At 57.2% G+C, this 19,682-nt stretch overlaps 1 protein-coding gene across 1 annotated transcript; it reads right to left on the reverse strand.

Moving 5' to 3' along the window:
* Positions 1–1,780: 1,780 nt before the first annotated feature.
* On the reverse strand, positions 1,781–10,478 carry CDC42EP2 (CDC42 effector protein 2). Its single transcript, XM_037518273.2, has 3 exons — positions 10,442–10,478; positions 6,369–6,467; positions 1,781–5,863 (listed from the first exon to the last, which is right to left on the reverse strand). The coding sequence occupies exon 3, from the start codon at positions 5,559–5,561 to the stop codon at positions 4,920–4,922; it is 642 nt and encodes a 213-aa protein (XP_037374170.1). The 5' UTR covers positions 5,562–5,863; positions 6,369–6,467; positions 10,442–10,478; the 3' UTR covers positions 1,781–4,919.
* Positions 10,479–19,682: the final 9,204 nt, after the last annotated feature.

The following is a 19,682-nucleotide window of genomic DNA, read 5'->3' on the forward strand; positions in this document are numbered from 1 at the left end:
TCCTCCAGCTCTCTGAGAATCCCCTCCAGGCTGTCCCAGCACGTTGGCAGTTCCTTCGGCCGCTGGCTGGCTCCCTGTCTTCTGTTCCACCCACAGCTGTCAGTTTCCAGAGCTTCGTTAGATCTTATTCCATCAATTCAAAAAATGCACATATTCCCAGTCCCTTCCACACATTTTAATATTTTAGAATCCGGACATATCTGAGCATCACTTGCCTTAAAATAGTGTTTGGCATATGAGAGCTGTAGGCTCTTTGCTACCACTTACCCTGAACCAAACTTGCAGAATAGGTAAGTAACCACCACTTTCAAGGAAAGCCGAGATGATGCAGTTGGACTCTTTACCTCTGGGAAGCACGTGACAAAGGGCATCAAGAGGTGACTCCAAAGCAGGAGTCAAAAGCATGTGTGGTAGCCTGAATGTGGGAAACTCCCAAAACTCATTTGTTGTAGCCCTTCGAAGGGCGGCCTTTGGAGGGAATTACGTTTAGGTGAGGCAGTGAGGGTGGGATCCTTATTTGGGATTAATGCTCAAATATGAAGAGCAAGACAGTTACCTCTCTCCACCAGGAAAAGCCATATGAGGGCACAGCAAGAAGGCAGGTGTCTACAAGCCAGGAAGCAGGCCCTCCCCAGGAACCAGGTCTGCTGACACTTCATCTTGGACTTCCCAGCCTTGTCTGGTGTTTAAGTCACCCAATCTGTGTGTTTTGCTAGCAGCCCAAGCTGACTAAGACAGTATGTTAGCACCACAGCTGAGCATGCGCCTACCGTAAGAGCCAACAATTCCATTCCTGGATATCAACACCAAGATGCACGTACAAGAACTTTCGCCACTACATTCATTGTAATAGTCCCAAGCTGGAAACACCCCAAAGGCCCAGGACAGTAGGATGGGCCAAACAACAAGGAAAAGAATATACTACTGATACATAGTAACATGAATGACTCTCAAAAACTTAGTATTGAGGGGAAAAAATTAAAAAGGCAAAAAGAGAGAGACTCAAGTGGGGAAAAAAACGAAAAGAAACTTAATCGTGAATCAAAAAGGCAGCCCGTGGAGGGGTCCTCCCTGGTGGCACAAGGGATTAAGACGCAACCTATGAAGCAATCAGCAGCCTCTGCAGCACGAGTTCGATCCCTGGCCACATGGCGCAGCAGACCTCTCCTGTCTCCCTTCTGCTCCCCTCAGCAGTGTGTTCCAGTCAGTCTGCCTGTTCTGTTCCCCACTCTGTCTCTGGTGAATCCTCTCACCCCCCACATCTCTGGCCTGTACCCCCAGCTCTTGTATGCATAAATAAATAAATCTTAAAAAAAAAAAAGAAAGAAAGGCTACCTCACGGAACAGTAGACGCTCTTCCTGCTCCGAATGAGTGACTGGGATCTACAGTGTCTCTGTTCCAAACAGGAGCCAAGGAGAAGTGGGAGACTGCAGCCTTTTGCAATCTGAACTTAAGACTTTTATAAGATGTTTGTTGAGCCTGCAGCACAACATTCTGGGGGAATGCTTCCGCCAGGGGGCGCAATAATGACATCTCAAAAATGATTTCTGAAAACTCCAATCCTGGAGCTTACTGTACCCCGCCATGGACACAGGCACACTTGAAGATGGGACCCCAACCTCTCTAGACTTGTAGCCCAGAATGAAGTTATCTGGTATTTGTGTGGTCTGAGAAAGTTCCAGCCTTGAACTTGGATTAAAATGTATCCATCCTTATAATGCCCCTTAACCTGGCAGAAACAGCAATATGTATAATATATATCAACATGTTATATAATATAGACTTACTTAAGAAGCAACGTAACATTATATTTATTTATTTAATTAATTAATTTGAAAGCATCCATGGATGCTGGGCATCCATAACAGTGAACTATAGTAACATTTGTCATTTCTTCAACAACTTCACTTCCGACTTTGGGGAATTAGTTTCTTGAGTGGTGTTTGTGGGACATGGTGACTGGACATTGCTCTGGAAGCTGAAGGGAGACAGTCTGTCTCTCCAGCCCTCCTTGATATAAGCAGGTGTCTTGAGTTTAGTTGATCACACACTAGGGGTCCTGCCTTGTTTCCTTTTCACCACCCTGACATGGCAGCACTGAGTGGTTTCCGGGGGGCCCTTTGGCTGGTGCCTGATGTGAGTGGGGTGGAGTAGGGAGCAAGTCCAGGGGAACCAGGACAGGCAGGTCCCCCGTCCATGGGTAGTCTGGCTTCAGCTCAGGTCCAAGGTCAGGTGCTCCCTTCCATCTGGTGAAGCCCTAAAGAAAGTGTCCTTTTTTGTCTTCCTCTCCCAAGTCAGATGGGACAAGCCCCCCGAGCCTGAGGGGGAGCCTGCAGACAGGAAGGTGTTGGCCTTTCAGCTCCCCACCCTTTGCTTTTACATTTCACCAGGGTCTACAGCCCACCCCCATCAGGGAGGATTATAGTCAAATACAGGCTTTGGGATCTCACAGACCTGGGTTCAAATTCCACTCAACAGTTGTGTGATATATCTAAATGAGGACACAATTTCAGATTAAAACAAAAAAAACTTGGCAGGAATATAAAATGGTGCAGCTGCTTTGGTGCAATACAGTGGTTGCTCAAAAAAATTGAACATGGAATTCCCATATGATCCTGCAATTGCACTTCAGTGTAAGTTCCCCCAAAGAATGAAAGCAGGATCTCAGATATTTGTTCTGTTTCATCTGTGTTGACAGCAGTATAATTCACAATAGCCAAAAGGTAGAAGCACCCAAGTATCCACCAATGGGTGAATGGATGAACAAAACGGTGATTAAATAGAATATGACTTAGCCTTGAAAAAGGAAATTTCAATACATGCTACGGCATGGATAAACCTTAAAGATGTTAAGTGAAAGAAGCCAGTCACAAAAAGACTCATACTGTAAGATTCCCATTTATATCAAGCCCCTAGAGGAGTCAAACTCATAGAAACAGAAAATAGAATGGTGGGTGCCAGGGACTGGGGAGAAGGGAGAATAGGGAGTTAGTATTTAAGGGTATGGAGTTTCACTGTGGGAAGATGAGAAAGTTCTAGAAATGGATAGTGGTGATGGTTGCAGAATAATGTGTATGTAGTCAATGATGCTGAGCTGTGGACTTTAAAATGGTAAAAATGATAAATTTCATGTTGTGTATATTTTATAACAATAATATATATATATATATTATCTTTAAAAAAAAAGAGTCCTGTCTGGAAAAAATACCCCCTGGTCAAATTCTTCCTCTAGTACTAAATCTGCCTGGAGGCAGGAAAGACTGGGGTGAGTGAGAGTTTGGGGTTCAGAGTGTCAAGGATGAAGAATCAGGGAAGAAGGGGACCAAAGAGGCTGCCCACGGGGTCTGCACAACCAGACACAAGCTCCCCCTCAGTGTGGCCGCCCTCTCCATCTCACGGTGCCTGCCTAGGTCCCGGCCCCTTACCCGGCAGCGACTTCCTCTGTGATCGTGGTCCGTCTTCCACGTGACCTGGCTGGTGACCTTCCTAGAACCTGGATCTGATCTGGTGTCTCTCCTGCTTAAAGTTTCAGCAAGCGAAACTGCCCCAGGTTGACTCCCTCCTGCCCCAGCACATTCCCCACTCCCAGGATCCCTTGTCAGCCCCACAGTGCTTCAGAACCCCTTCCAAATGACAACTAATCAGTATTACTCCTAATTTTCTCAATCCTATGAGGTAGCTATCACTGAGTCCATTTTGGAGGTGGGGAAACTGAGTCACCGGCTCAGGGGGATTCAGAGGTCTAAGCTCTTTTCACCACATGGTGACTCCTCTTTGTCCTCCACCCTGGTGCCTCGTGCCGTTACTTCTGCTCCAGCAGAAGTCTCCAGCTTGGCTCAGAGTCACTGATCACCCTAATGTGCCCTCACACTCCCACCCTCCACCTGGCATTGCTGGTGACGTTGTCCAGTGCTCAGCGCTATTGGAATTCATCTTACCTATAAATTTAATATCCACCCCGCTCCCCCAGCTGGAACGGTAAGCTCCAGAGGAGGAGAGCTGCATTTGCCTGGCGTCCCAGGCCTGGACACACCCCCTCAACAGCTCTAAGGTGGTGAGTCCCTGAGCTCATTGGACCCCCACCAGCCCAGGGCAGGTCTCCCTCCTGACAGTCTCTCAGTGCTCTGAAGGAGGAGGCTGGAGGGTCCCTTGCACTAGGCCTGGGGTTTATCCTTCCACTCTTTGGTCCTCCCCCACCCCCAGCAGACCCCGGTTTCCTGGGCACAGCCCCCAGCCTCCTCCGTGCTTGCCACCTTCTGACAAACACCCGAATCAGGACATTTGCAGGTGGGACGTGCTGGGTTCCTGCCTCATTCTCCTGTTTGGCCTGCCCTGCCCAAAGCCCTCTGGGGCCAGAGACTCCCCCCAGAGTCAGCCCACTGGTCTGACTTTAGGGGGAACATTGGGATAAGATTGCCTGGCGCACAACCACCAGCAGCAACATTTTATTGCAACCAGAGTCTGCTGGTCACACAGGGAGGGGACAGGGCAGAGCAGCTGCCCCCGAGGCTATGCTCCCAGCCCAGGGTGTAGCCACGGTCCCCCTGGCTGGGACCTGGCTCTTCCCAGACATCCGACAGGACTGAGGCAGACAGGGGGTCAAAGGGGAGTCTGTCTCAGGGGTGCCTTCATCCAAGGCTCTGAGGGAAGGAGGAGGCAGTTGGTGTGGGAGTCCAAGTGGCCCAGGATGCTCAGGGCACATTGTGTCAACTCTGTGAGTGTCCTTGGGTTTCAGGGGAATGGCATGAGGCCCACCCTGGCCATGGGGAAGTGGTTGGGGGCTGGGAACAAAGGTTTAAAGTGAGACCACATGGCTGGGACCTGGGGATCCAGACTTCGAGGCCAGAGCTGGGTCCATCCCGCCTTCAGGCATCCACCCCACGGGCATCCACGAGCACCCCTCTGGCCCTCCTCTGTCCTATGTGGGGATCTGCATGTGACCCAGGTCCTGGTCCATGATCTGGAGGACATCATCCAGGATAGAAGGCCCCAGGTCCACGTGCAGGGAGAGCAGGGAGCTGGCGTGGGACAGGAAGGGCTCCTCTGCCCCTGAGTCGGAGGTCAGCCCAATGTGGTCAGCTTCTGGAATTCTCCAGAGGTCCACACTCCCCGCCTCCTGCAAGGACGGCTGTGGGGATAGATGTGGGGTCTCCAGGTGCAGGCGTGGGGGTTTGGGTGGGGCCTGCGTCGTAGGCAGGGTAAGGGCCTGGGGTCCCCCGATGACAGGCAGGGAGATGGCGTTCTTGAGCAGAGGGGAAGGCCCCTCGGGCAGCTGGTGCCCACACAGCGTGGCGGCACGGGTGAACTGGAAGGGGAGGTCGAAGGTGCCCTCCACCTCCTCCGGTCCCTGGGCACCTGTGCCTGGCAGGAGGTGGAATTTGCCCTGCAGGAAAGAGATGTCCCCGAACATGTCGCTGCCGCCCCCACTGCCGATGTGGATGGTGTGGCGGAAGTCCCCCAGGGGCGGGCTGATCATGTCCGACGACAGCAGGTCCCGCAGCTTCTCTTTCTTGCCCTTGCGGCTGCCCCGCTTCAGATAGATGGGCACTTTGGTGGACATGGTGACCTCGCCGCCTGGCCTGGCTGCAATGCCCAGACAGTCCCCTTGGGCCGGCCCGCTCCGCCTCCTCTCACTCCCTCAGCCAGAAACAGCCAGACAGAAACTCAGCACCCAAACCTGCGGGGCCTGAGCCTGGAGTGCGCAGCCTCCCCAGGCCAAGGATCAACGATCAATGAAGGCAGAGGGCTGAGACGATAAGAATCTTCTCCGAGAAGGAGTGTCGATTCTGACAATCGGGTGGACGCAGCGGGAGCAAGCTTCCCTGGGTCGTCTGGGGCGCGTCTTCCGGCCGGGCTGAGCAGCTGAAACGCAAAGTGTCCAAGTCAGGGAGAGAGCACAAAAGGCAGACATGTCGTCTTATTTCTGGGCCCCCCCCCAGCACCCCGCATCTGCCCTGGGGCTCCTGCTGGGGATGCTGTCCCTTTAAGGCCAGACCGCCAGTGCCTCGCTCCTCCCTTTACAAGCGGGGAAACTGAGGCCCGGGAACCCAAGTGACAGGCCCAAAGTCACAGCGTCCCTGTTCTGGTCGCTTGCCCCGGAGGCCCGGCTCTGCATAGTACCACTGCCCGCGTGCTCACCCCATCGCACACCAGGGCAACCCAGTGTGCCAAGTGCCGAGCAGTACGTGTGGGTGTGTCACAGACTTGTCTCACTTCCTACTTGACCGAGGACAGGTATCCTTACTCTGTCTCACCCACCCAGGCCTGGCACAGGGCTGCGCATACAGTAGGTGGGCAGCCAACAGAGCTGGGTGACTGACGCCTCCCAATTGGCCCAACCAGGGAACCCGCCCTGGAAGGCGCTCACCTTCAGGTTTCCCTTTTCTCCACTTGCCTCCAGGTTAGGAGTTTCTTCTGGGCAGGGGCTGAATCTAAGATGGTCTGTCTCTCCTCCCTGCTCCAACACCTGAGGGGAAGATGGAGTGGGGGAGGGCAAATATAACTGGGGGGCTCTGCTCTGTGCCCAAGTTCTTTTTTTTTTTAATATTTATTTATTTATACATAGAAGAGCCGGGGCACAGGCCAGATGCGTAGGTGGGTGAGAGGATTCACCAGAGACAGAGTGGGGAACAGAACAGGCAGACTGACTGAAGTACACTGCTGAGGGGAGCAGTGGGCGAGTCAGGAGAGGTCTGCTGAGCCATGTGGGTTGCTCCCTGGCTGCTGGGGATCGAACTCATGCTGCAGAAGCAGTGAATTGCTTCATTGTGCGGTGCTTAACCCTTTGTACCACCAGGGAGGCCCCTGCGCCCGAGTTCTTTGCCAACGTATTTAAGCACCAAATCACCCTCCTATCACTGCCCATATTAAAATGAATGCTATTGGGCCTCCCTAGTGGCCTAGGGGTTAAGTCTCAGTGCTATCAACACTATGGCCTTAGTGCAATCCCCGGCCAGGGAGCTGATCCATGTGGCGCAGCAGACCTCTCCTGTCTCCCGGCTGCTCCCCTCAGCAGTGTATTTTGGTCAGTCTGCCTGTTCTGCTCCCCACTCTCTCTGGTGAATCCTCTCACACCCTGCACCCCCCACACCTCTGGCCTAGACCCCAGTTCTTCTATGCAAAAATTAATAAATAAAATCTTTAAAATGAGCCCTATAAGGCTGTTGAAGACACTGTAGGGGAGAGAAGCAAAATGCAAAGCTGTAGTATAGGAGAGCCCAGTTATTGAAAGCTCTGACATGCAGGTCCACGCAGCTGCGCACAGAGGAGAGTGTGGAACCAAGGGTTGTCACATGGGCCACCCCCGGTGGGGTCAGACATGGGAAGGATCGGTGTCCTCAATAAAATGATCAGTAACATTGAGTCCTGTGGCTAGAAATGATGGCTGTAAATAGGAGACTCATCGCCAAATGCAGGGTGTCAGGGGCTGGGATTTCAGGTGCCTTGTCCTTTCTTGCTCATCCTTTTATAAACACCAATTCTTTTTTTTTTAATAATCTCAAATTCTTTATATATATATATATATATATATATATATAAAGAATATAAAGAACAGGTGTATTAGACAAGGGACAGGAAAGTAAACGATTAGGAAAAGGGACAGAAGAGTCAAGTACACTCGCATAGCTCTTCAGGAAGAGCTGCCCGAGAGGGCCAAGTTGGCTGAGAGAGGCCTGCATGGTTGCAGGCGGGCGGCCTTGAGGAGAGCTGCCTCCGCTGAGGGAGGTCAGTGCAGAGAAGTCCTGGCATAGTGTAGGTCCCGGGCAGCCAGGTGGCTGCTGCCCTGCGGAGGAGAGAGTTGGTGAAAAGAAGCACCTGCATAGTCACCGGTGGGCAGGCGGAGTGCTGCCTAAAGAAGCTCAAATTCTTAATAATAAGCACATGTGGCTAACAAAATCAGGGGAAGAAACTATTTTTAATGTGGAAAGAATGAATTTGCTGGAGTGTGTCCTACCGGTTTAACAGAGAAGACAGCGGAGCAGACACCCCTCCCCCTTCCCCACGGGGGGGGGGTGCGGGGAATTGGCCCCACCATGGATACAGGGAGCTGAGATGGAGAATCAGGGCAGAAAAGCAAAGAGATTTGTCCAAGGTCATCCAGCGAGATGAGCCCACCCTCTCCCCACCCCACCGGGGCCCAGCCAGGGCAGAGAGGCCTCCCTGGGCAAGCCCTGCTGCCCCATTCTTCATGGAGAATGAGGTGCTGGCAGGAGGGAGCAGGAGGAAGGAGGACGCAGAAGAAGTGCTGCAATGCCCCCACCCCCAGTGCGGGTCCTCCCTCAGGAAACCCCACCCCAGGCCGGACACCCAGGGTCAGTCAAGCTGAGCCCCCAGGCCGGACATTGGACATCTCGGCCCGCCCCGAAACACCTGTGATTAACAGGAAACAGAGAAATGACTCTCCAGGGGCCGGAAGTCCAGCTGAGCTGGGAGAGGGTGGGGTAGGCACCTCGAGGTCTTGGAATCCCACCATCCCTACAGTTAACAGGCATTTACCTCGAGGGCCACATGCCAGACCTGGGGCCCTGACACAACCCTGTCTCTGCCCTTGGCAGGCAAGAAATCCCAAACAGCTTTTCCTTCCCTGTGTCTTGTGGAGAGTGGGGCTAACTGGTGGGGTTTTCCAGGCCGCCCCCCAGCCCCCCATCACATAAGGGCACCAAGCCAGTGTGTGTTTCCACAACAAATCTGGCGTCCCTGACAGCTGTCTCCCTCAGAGCCAGATCTACCCGCCCATTTCCAGATGTGGGGAGAACAGAGGCTGGAGGGAGGGAGGGTTGGGCCAGCATCAGCCACCCAGGGGAGAGCTGGGAATCACAACCATCAAGCCCCAAGTATTCAGATTTGGCTGGAGACCCCAGGCCCAGCTGCCCTTGCAGTTTCTGTCTCAGTGTTCCCAGCCACAGCATGGCGACTACTGCCCTTTACACAGGCAGAGGCTGAACCTCAGAGACCTTAAGTCACTCTGCCCAGGTCACTCGGCTTGTAAGAGGAAGAGTGGGCCCCGGTTCCCAGCCAGGCCCACATGACACAGGTGCACTGGGCCAAACCAGCCCCCACGACCTGCTTGGGGAGCAGGAGACAAACAGGTTCCCAGCTGGGCTGGGGCCATTGGGTCCCCACATCTCCAACTCTCACCTCCTGGCTGCCCCCTCCCTCAGCTCCCACGTGTCAGGACAGAAGAGCAGGAGCTCTCCATCAGGGCAGGCCGCGGGCCGCGAGGGGTGGCTCCCCAGCAGCAGCGGGAGGAACAGATGGGAGCCATCCCAGCTCTGTGGGCTTGCTCTGGATGGGAGCCCTGGGCGTGGCTGGGAGAAAAGGACTTTGGGAAGCAAAGCCCCCTCCTGTCACCAGGAATACCATGCTGCTCCCCACTAGGGTGTTCAAAGAGCAGTCCTCTGACCTTGAAATCGGGAGCCCGACCTTGAATCCACCACCGCCTGTGACCTGGGCAAGCCGCTCTCCTCCCTCGGCCTCCCATCTACCGATGGGCTGACGAGAAAGTCATCGCCGGCCGCTACTGGGGACCCTCCCGTCGGACTTCAAGTGAGAGCTCCCGCACAGGGCAGCCGGGGTTCTCGGGCGGCTGTCAGCCAACAGCTCAAAGGCCTCCCAGGCGCCAGGCGTTGCCTCCCCACCCCTCAAGTTGCCTGTGGCGTCGGGGGCCCTCGCCAGTCTCGGGGTCTCCCGGGATCCGGCGCGCGGCGGGCGCCCCTCCGCGGCTGCTAGGAGGCGCGCGTGCTCCCCCAGCGCCCCGCGCCCCGCAGGATCCCAGCGCGCAGGGGGCTCCGGCGGGCGCCCGCGGGGAGCCGCGCGTTGGGGTGCCCGTCGCAGACTGCGGCCTCTCTTCTCTCGAAGGGGGTCGGGTCTGATCTTCCCATCGGGTAATCAGGGGACATGGGCCGTCAGGGCCCCGGCCCGAGTCTCCGGCCCTGGGAGGAGCCTCCCGCGCTTTCCGGCCGGGGCGCTGTCCGAGTGTCCGCTCGGCGCGGCGCCAGCGCCCGGGCGTGCGGCCCCCGCCCCTGGCTCCCCCGGGTCGGGCTCCTCGGCCGGCTCGGGTTCCCGCGCCGACCCCACCCCGCCCAGCCCGAGGCGCTCAGGACACTCGCGGCCGCGGCTGCAGATGGGGGCGCCTCCCCGTCGGCTGAAAGCACGGCCCCGGCGCGGGCGGAGCGCGGGGCGGCTGGAGGGCGCTCCCGGGCCCCGGGGTGCGGCAGGGGTTCGGGCGGGCCGGGGCCGGGCGCTCCGCAGGTCGGGGGCGCGGGCGCGGGCGCAGGGACCCGGCGCGGCGGGGGCACCGCGGACCCCAGCGCGGGCAGAGGAGCCGGTCGGCGCCGAGACGCGACCCGCGCGGGAGCGGGCGCGGGCGCCACGGGGCCGAGCCTGACGGAGGGGCCCGCGGAGCCGGGAGCCGACTGCGGGGTCCCGGCCGGCACTCACCTGGGCGCGGCCGCCGCCCGCCGCGAGGACTCCGGCGCCGCAGCGGGGCTCTGAGCCCGGCCCCGCGCCCCGGCCGGGGCAGCCCGCGGCCGCGAAGCCCCGCCCCCCCGCCGGCCAATGCGGCGGCCGCGCGGGCAGGCCCCGCCCCCCCCGGCCCCGCCCCGGCCCCGCCCCGGCCCCGCCCCCAGCCGCGTCCAGCCTCCCGCCGCCGCCCGCGGCCCCGGGTGCCCGGGCTGGACTCCGCGGCTTCCAGCTGCACCGCCGGGGCCAAAACCCGCTCGGTGCCGGAAGGAACGCGGGGTGCAGCCGGAAGACCGCGTGCTCCCGAGCGCATGGACGGCCTTGGACCGGCTTCCTCCTTCGGTGCCTGGGTCTCGGGAGCCGCCGCACAAGCGCGTGGGGTGACTTCGAGGCGCTGCACGGGCGGGAGGCACCCCCCTGAAAACGTGGCAACTCGCAAGAGCTCTCAAGAGCTTACCGCCCCCTAGAAAAGAGGGTATTGAGGGTGTGCGGGCAGAGTGACCTGGGCGAGCCGGTATCTGGCCGGGTATCTTCCTGGGGGGCGGGACCCCCACTCAGACTCATTCCTGTCTTGCTTGTTGGTTCATTCATTCTTCGTTCGTTCATTCATTCATTCTCTCACTTATTCATTCACTCCTCCATACAAAACAAGAAACTATTACTGAGGGGCAGCCCCTCCGCGGGTTGGAGACAGACTGAAGGACTGTGCCCGGCTGCCACTGGGTGATCTGAACGGGAGCAGCCTGGCCCACAGGCCAGGTGGCAGCTTCTGGACTTGTAACAGCTTTGTGGACCTGGAAGGGCTGTGATGACCACGCCCCTGAGCCTGAGGGCTACAGCCAGTGAGCACAGAAAGTTGCAGGGTTGAGAGCTGGGAGAGGAAGGTCCTCACAAAGGCCCACCCGCCCCACAGCAATGTTAAGAGATGAAGAGAGGCAAACTGGGGAGCACCAGGGGGTGGGTTAGGAGCACCTAGTGATCTGAGCAGGCTGGCGGCCCAGCTCAGGACCCTCCTGACATCAGCCACGAGGCCTGCAAAGCCCACATTGCAGGCCTGGTTTGTGCCTGACAGTGGGTTCTGTGTTTGGAAGCAAGCACTTGGGTGGGCAGTTCATGCCCCTTCGCAGAGGCGGTGCTGTCACTTGGCGTGGGATCCCTGGGGAGCCTGCTGCCGGCTCTTCCAGGTTCTGCTGAATGGACAGGACTTGGCGCACATGTGCTGCGTAACCGGGGGAGTCCTGCAATTACCCAGCACTTATAAAACAGGATCTCATTTACTAAAATTGGCCTCTTTGAAGCAACTTCTCTGGCTGTGTGTAAGGGCAAGACTGTGGGTGGGGAGGCTTGGAATCCTGAGTCAATGGGCAGCTGGGCTGTCCTGCATGTTTGACCCGAAGGACAGAGCAAGAACCGCCTGCCCCTAGCCTGCACACCATGCCCAAGACCTGAGGCCTCACCAGAGTCTGGGCCCTTCTTGCTGGTGGGGTCCTGGACACCCTGGCAGACTGAGGGGCTGGTTAGAGGCAGGGAGGTTGCCATGAGAAATGCCTGGAATGGGGTCTTCAGCCTCTTCCTCCTCAGCTTGGAGCTTGTCCTCAGCCCTGAGATGGGCCAGTCAGTCCCCCCTCCCCAAATCCCACATCTGCTCCCCCCACAGGGATCTGTAATCACTGCACAGGGACTGACTCAGCCTTCCTTCCCCTGACAGCCTCTTCTTCCTGGAAATTGCCACGTCAGCAGCCCCAGCCCCCATGGGCCCTGGGGGACAGACAGAGTCAGAAGCCCCCTCCTGCAAGGTTAGCTGGGAGGATGGGTGGGGCTCGCATGGGAGACAGGTCCCTGGGAGGTGGGGGGAGGTAGGTGGGAGGATGGGGAGTAGGAATCTGGGGGCAGTTCTGGAAACAGAGGGTGTTCTTGGGGGCACCAAGGAGGCAGTGAGCAGACACAAGTCCTCTGGAGGGCCTCCAGCTGCCCCTTCGGGCAGCAGGAACTGTGCTGGCTGGTCACACACTTCCCCCTGCCCAGCCTTCGCGCAGCCACCAGGGCCGGTGGCCTGAGCCAACCCCAGACCTGGGCTGGATTTTTCCTTGATTGTGTCTTGTTTCCGTCCTGCGTTGGGCTTCTGCCAACTCCAGCCCTGTCCTCCTTGTTCTTCAACCCCCGTAAGTGGCTGGGGATCGAGATGAGTTTCATTGGAGGCACCCCAGCTTCTACCTTAGACCCCACCTCGGGAGATGCTGGGGACTTTCTTTAGGTCTGGATTTTGGCCCCAGGCCCAGGGCCGGGGGGTTTCCAGATTTGTGACAGCTCTGTCCTAGCAGTGACAGTCTGACCCAGGCACTTCCTCCCAGAGGCCTCTGGGAGTGTCCCAGCCTCTGGGTGTCCTTGGGCCTGGGAACGCAGAGTCAGCAGGGGCTACTTCAACTGTTCCCACCCCTTCAAAGCAACTTGTCACTATTCATTTTAAAAACTCTTGTTAGCAGCTGCCTTGTGCCTAGGGCTGTGCTGGGCTAGAGAAAACACATTTGGCCAAGGCTGGGCCCCAGCCCCTTGGGAAGAGACAGTCTTGAGTGTAATAAACAGCCCATTCTACAACAGCACGATCCTTCCATGACAGAGGTCCATGAGGGCAGAGGTCAGCTCTGATTCACCTCTGTCTAGCCCAGGCAACAGAAATGAGTGAGGACCCGCAAAGAACAGATGGGAGAAGAATATGGTCTGCTAGAGGTGCAGAAATAAATGGGAGAATTGACAAGGCTTCACGTAGGTGATATTTGAGTAGGTAATTAACAGAGAAATAGGAGTGTGCCAGGCTGGAAAAGGGAAGGACATTCTAGGGCAAAGGCAGAGGCCAAGAAGAGTGTGAGTAGATGCTATGGTCAGGAAACACAGATGTTCAGTGGACCACATTTCAGGAGAGGGGGAAGTCGGAGGGGGTAGTGGGAAGGCACTGTTTCCCTGCCCATCACCCAGCCCTCTCATTTGGGTAACTGCCCCTCCATTCTCCAGGGTCTCTAGTGTGACTTCTTCCCACCCCCCAAGTTCTAGAAGAGCCTCTGAGACCCTGGTCTAGGCAATCTGAGTCATAGGGATGGTTCAAGAATGGACATGTGACACCCATGAGCTTCAGCCTGGGGACTTGTTGAGTTACAAAGGTCGAGATGCCAACCCAGGGCTACTGGCAACCAGCTCTGTCACCCTGTGGGAAGAGCCATCCTGAGAACAAACCCAGCACAGAGAAAATCTTAACCAAGAGAATGAATCCCAATAACTCTGCTTATGCCCCTGGATCCAGCCATGCCTGAAGCAGAATGATATGAACTTGAAATTGCAATTGTTGCTTAATCTGGTTGGAGTTGGGCTTATGTCACTTGCCACTGAAATGCTTGTCCATTAAAGAAGAAGCTAGGGCGGGCCTATCTCACCACAGCTTCCGAATGCCAGGAAGAGAATCCAGTGCCAGGGTCTGTTTTTCCTTTAAATTACTATGTAGCAGCTCTCATGTCAAAGCTGCCCCTCTGTGTCTATGCAGGTACCTCTTTCTTTTCCCTTTCCTTATAAATCTGTTCTTTTAAAATGTAAAAACAAACAAAAATTACTTTGTAATGCATCAATCCTTCCATGTGGTTCAAAATTCAGAAGTCATGAGAGGCAAAAAATTTACCCTCTTACCTGGTTCCCGGGGCACCCGCTCTCCTCCCCATGGACTACCAGTGTTATCAGTGTCTTGTAAATACTTCTAGAGATAATCCTTGCATTACCAGCCAAGCCCCTCCCATCTTTCTCTACACAAATGTCAATATTTAGACAAGAGCCTCAAAGTACTGCAGGCCCTGGTGGGGGTGGAGCGGGGGCAGGGAGGATTCCCTTCATGGGGGCTGGGGAAGTGACTCTGCAGGGCTGCCGGAAACCACACATACTGAAGCTCTGCTGGTCCCACAGGCCGGCACCTTGCTGCAGCCTTCTTTAGCTCACAGATTCATGGCCACTCCGTATCCGCACAGGGGTGTGTCCTGGGTGCTGCTTGTTCACGGCTGCATGGTATTCCAGCCTGAGGGTGTGCATCACTTCTGTAAATAGTTACGTCTCAGCTGTGGACATTTAGGTTGCTTTTAGCCCTTTGCTCTGACAGATGCTGCCCTGAGTGGCCTTGTGCTGACACTGCCTTACACGCGTATGTGCACAGCTGCAGAACAAAGTCCCTGAGCAGCCTCTCCTGCCTTGAGCCACCTGTCTGTTCCCTCTGTTCTGGACACCGGCCTTTCTGTCCCTCCACCACTCGAGCCAGGCGCCCAGGGAACTGTCCCCTCTGGGCCTGGGACAGTCCCTCCCTGTACCTCAGCTGGCTGCCTCCTGCGGCTCTCGGTTGTGGTGGTGTTCTTTTGGGGAAGACTTCGGGACCCCCATCAATGTCAAGTTCCCTCTGTGCTGTCACCGGGGATTCCTGTCTGTGCCCCACCGGGCGGTAACTGCTGTTGTCTTCCCAGAGCGCCGTGTGGGCTCCTGTGAATGAAAGAAGGAAAGAAGGAATGAATGAATGAACAAACAAATGAAGGAATGAGTGCATGCAGGACTGGCGGACGGGGACATGTGGGAGATGGCATTTAGGGAGTCAGAGAGCGTGAGGTGACTGCATGAGGCCCCCCACTCCCCACCCCCGCACAAACCCGCTCCTCCCCACAGCACCCGCCTCCTCCTGCGCCTCTAGCTGCTTGGGTTTCTGCGCTTAGCAGAGCGGGGATCTGCCCGCGTGGCTCGTCTCTGCATCTGACACTAACACGAGGTCGGGACGCACAACCAGCGTTTGTCACCGAGAGCAAGCATGGAGTGGCCGCCACTGTCCCCCTGGGCCTGCTGCTTTTTCTTCTCCAAATGAATGTTTCTGGGAAGGTGAGCAGAGGCGCTGAGACCAGACATTACCTCTCAGGACCCTATGGTGTCCTGTGCCCCAGATCGCCAGGGGTGCAGGTCCTGGCTGCAGGGAGAGGACATTCTCAGCCTGACCTCCGGGAGTAGGGAGCATCTTAATACATGATGGTATGTGAGAGGAGGGAGCAGAGAGGCGGCAGGAGTGTGTGTGTGCGCGCGTGTGCGTGTGTGTACTTTCTTTAAAGGAACCCAGGACCAGGGCCAAAGATTTGGAGCAGGATATAAGTGGACATGACTAACAGCCTCCCCCACACCCCCACCCCAACCCAGCCCCTGGCCCTGACCCACTTCACCACCCACTCCCAGAGGTGAACCACTGTTAGCGGAAACACTCTTAGGGGCAGGGACCTTGAAGGGGACTGGAGTCTGCCAGGGGGTTGGGGTCTCCAAATCAGACATGATTAGGCCTTCTAGACCCCAAGGCCCCCACTGTGGGGGTGGCGAAGTCAGCCTCCTGGGGGAGCCTCTGCCTATGAGGGGAGGGGTGGAGCGGGAGGGCAGCCTGGCCTGCCTGCTTGTCTCCTTTTGCACTCCTAGGGTGGGCTGCTGCCTGGGCCCTGGAGGCCTCCAGCTCTTTCTTAGCAGAGAACCCCGGCCAGGCTGGGTAGATGCTGTGCCCTCAGGCAGCTGGGCTCAGTGGGGCCACAGGCAGCAGCTGTCCCTGAGACCTCTGAGGGCCCGGCTGTGCAGCTGCTTCCCTCTCAGCTGTCAGGCTGTTCTGGGTGGGGAGGAGCCTGCAGCCTGAGGAGGTGGGTTGGTCTGAGTGGGGAAATCTGGGGTCCAGTAGTCCCAGGGGAGGGCAGCTCCTGGGCCCTGGGGGGCCCCATGGTGAGGGCCTACCCAGAGTGAGCAGAGGTAGACCTGACGCTCAGGGACCGAAAACCCATAGCGACAAGGGCAGGGGCCTCAGCACCTGAGCACAGCTGACCCAGTCCCTCCTCAGCGAGGGCACCACAGGGGTCGGCTTCTGCTCTGGTCTCCTCAGCCAGCCTCCCAGGCCCTCCCAGCTGTGACTTTTGAGCTTAATGGGTTTTACTCAGTGACACCCAGAGGGTCCTCTGGGGAGGCCATGCCCACTCCTTGCCCTCACGGTCCCAACCTAACCAACAGACTTGGCACCTCTCCAAGCACCTCCCCTCACACTGACCCTCCTCCCACACGCTCCCAGGCACCTGGCTGCTACCTGGCACCCCTCTGGTCTGTCGTTGGGTGGCCTGATTGGTCAGTGTGGCAAGGGAGCGTGAGTCCCAGCCCCATAACTAACCTGGGCTGGTGATCTTGAGCCTCCTGGAAGCATCCAGCAGGGTTTGTAGGGAGGGTGAGATGTGACCTCTGCATCAAAGTGCACATAGTAGGCCCTCAGAAATGTCAATTCCTTCTTCTTCCTAACCCGAACTGTCTTTTCTGTGTCTGTCTCCCAGTGCCCACCCCAACCCTGAAGTCCCAGTTCAGGGCTTCATTGTTTTGGCTGTAAGAGAAACTGAACTCAAACTAGAAAAAAAAAGGGGGACGGTATTTGTGGTTTAGGTTCGGGGGCCAGGGGCCTAGCGACGCCAGAGCTCAGACAATGTGGCCGGGTTCAGGACTGTCTCTGGGTTAGTCTACACTCAGGACGGGTTTCTCCTCATGGGGGTAAGATGGCTGCAGCAGCTCCAGCCTTTGCTACCAGCTCCAGCAGGTGCCTTGGCGTCATGGTGTTTGGATTATCTTAGGTCTTACATGGAGGTGCAATAGGCTGCTTGGCTTGGGTAAGGGGAGGGTGATGTGGGGTGTCCCTCTCCTCCAGGGAAAGTGGACACCGTTTCCACAGGAAGGGAGAGCGCGGGTAGGTGGCTCTGTCCTCTGGTAGCTCCCAAAGTGTCCTCGGGTTCCAGGACTCCCAGCTTCGCCATCTTTTGCAGCACCGCCAGTCCTTCCCTAACACACGGGTTGGATATTGTCCTCTCGCGCCTCAGAAGCCTTCAGCGCTCCCCTGAGGCATACGGATCACGTCGACTCCTTTGCGACTCTTTCTGGACTGCACCATCTGGCTCCCGAGCACGGCTCCTGGCCCACGGCCCCGGCCACGGCTCTTTCCCTCTCCTCCCCTCCCCTAGTCCTTCCTCCTTCCCTCTTTCCCCTCTCCGGTCCCTTCCTTCCTCCTTCCGCCCCTCGCGTCCCCTCTCGCAGGGTTTCCCCTCAGAACTGAAAACAGGCCACGCAGAAACTTGCACGCGGTGTTCACAACCGCCTCGCTCACAACAGCCCAACAATACAAACAGCTGCTCGAGACTCACCGCTGGACAAGCGAATCCGGTGGCCCCCGGGGGGACGTCGGCGCCGCGCCCGGTGCTGCCCCTCACAAGCTGGCCCGGAACAGGGCAGAAAGCCCATGGGCGCTAACGGGGAGGAGAGGGCGAGGGGCTGCTGGGGGCTTGGGGATTTATTTGGGGGGCGGTGATGAAAGTATTCTAGAATTAGATAGTGTGATGTTTGCATAAAATGGTGAATTTTGCTCGAAACCACTGGACCGTATGGAGATGGTGACATTTGTCATAGTTCAACAATGGTTAAAATGTCCAAAAATAAACCTGGCCCCCCACCCCCAGGTTGGCTTGCAGTCTGGAGGAAGGACCGCGTGTGCCCTGGCACTGGCCGTCAGGCGCCTCAGTCCGGGGCTCCAGGGCCGGGAAGAGGAAGTGTGTCCGCAGAGGGAAAGATCCGCCCGTGCGGCCACTCCCAGGCCGGGGGAGCAGCAGGCCGGTGGGTGACCCTGGGTCAAGGGAAAGGAAGCACCCAGCCCAAAGCGGCTGCAGAGCCCGAGCAGGATGAGAGCCCATCTGGGCCCTGCCTTGACCCTCACCCCTGAGCCCTGCCAACCCCCCCACGCCCCAACTTCCTTTTTGGCATCCCCTCGGGTTCCCAAGCAGGGCAGCTATGAGGGGCAGCCACGGAGGGGCTCAGCAGGGGCAGCCTCAGGCCTTGGCAGGGGCAGAGACATCAGGTCGGCCTCGAGGGCAGGACAGGGCAGCGAGGTGTGACTGGGAAGGGGTAAGAATCAGGGGCTTTGATTCTTCAAAAACGTCTACTTTGCCCCAGGTGCGTGTCTCCTGGGCATCTCTAGGGTACTGGGCATGACCAGGAGCCAGGAGATGCCACCAAGGAGCTTCTGGAGCGGTGGATCCCAGAAGTCCAGGCCAGCCAGTCTCCTCCTTGGCCCCAGCTTGCAGTGACCAGTGCCCCTCCCAGAGCACGAGACCTCCCCAAAGGTCCTGTGCCCAGGGCAGGAAACTGAGCCAGCTGATGGGCCCAGGGACACAGCTGGCAGACCTGGGGCACCAACTTCCGAAACAGACCTGGCTGCTGTCTGGGATTCACATCCTGCTTTCTTTCTGTTTGAGTTTTAAATGCCTGCTCTGGCCCTCATCGGAGGGCTTCCAAGTCACATGACTTGTATCCAGGCAACGAGGTTCTCCCTCCAAGCACTACCTTCTCCCCAGGCGTGCACCCTGCACCCGCCTGCCCTGCATGCTGCCTGGCCCTAGCCTGCAGTCTCCCCTGGCCTGCCCCAGCTGTGCCAGGGTGCAGATTGTCCCTCCCTGCTAGGCCTTGCAGAGCCAGTGATGAGAAGGGGGCTCCGTATCTTGCCAAGTGGGGATCAAGATGTTAACATGCGCCACCAGGCCCCTTCAGCAGCATGACAATAATGGTCAAGAGCTGTGGCTTCCCAGAGTTGCACATGGGCTCCTGAGATAAGGGTTGGGAGGCTGTTTATCGTCTTGGGGGGCCTGGGCTAACTTTCCCAGGAAGGGCTCTCCAAGGAGGGCGGGCTTTTAGCTGACATTTGACTTGGTAGAAAGAAAAATGATATTCTCGACCCAGGACAACAGTATCACGTGGTAGCAGTGGGGCCTGAGCTCCAAAACTGCCACACCCAGAGGCCATAAGCACCCCCATCCTGGCCCCTGCTCTCTGGATAGCAGCTGGATGCTTCATGTGTGGGGTGAGCAGTCAGCTCCCCAGCTCCCCAAGCTGAGGCTGGTGTCTAATTCTTATTTTGGGAGGGTTGCCTAGAAAAGGAACGAAACCAAACAGCGGTGCGGTGCTTGTTCTCACAGGAAGGCTGGGCTGGCCTGAAGCCTGGTAGTGCTGTCTTCTGCTGCGGTTTCGCAGAGCTTGGGCGCCGTTAGGTGACCTGGTGCTAACTCAAGGGACAGGCATTACAGCACCTCGAATGCTGCCCACAGCCCAGCAGCTGGGGCTCCAGTCTCTGCTTTGGCCTGGGAGGTGGGCAGTCTCCAGCTTAGGGCAG

This window comes from Talpa occidentalis, unplaced genomic scaffold (assembly GCF_014898055.3).
Source record: "Talpa occidentalis isolate TD23 unplaced genomic scaffold, MPIMG_talOcc4v2.1 talOcc4.17, whole genome shotgun sequence".
Classification (NCBI taxonomy): Eukaryota; Metazoa; Chordata; class Mammalia; order Eulipotyphla; family Talpidae; genus Talpa; species Talpa occidentalis.

Bases quoted from the DNA above. Each gene is read 5' to 3' on its own strand.
- CDC42EP2 (XM_037518273.2), bottom strand. From the start codon at position 5,561: ATGTCCACCAAAGTGCCCATCTATCTGAAGCGGGGCAGCCGCAAGGGC.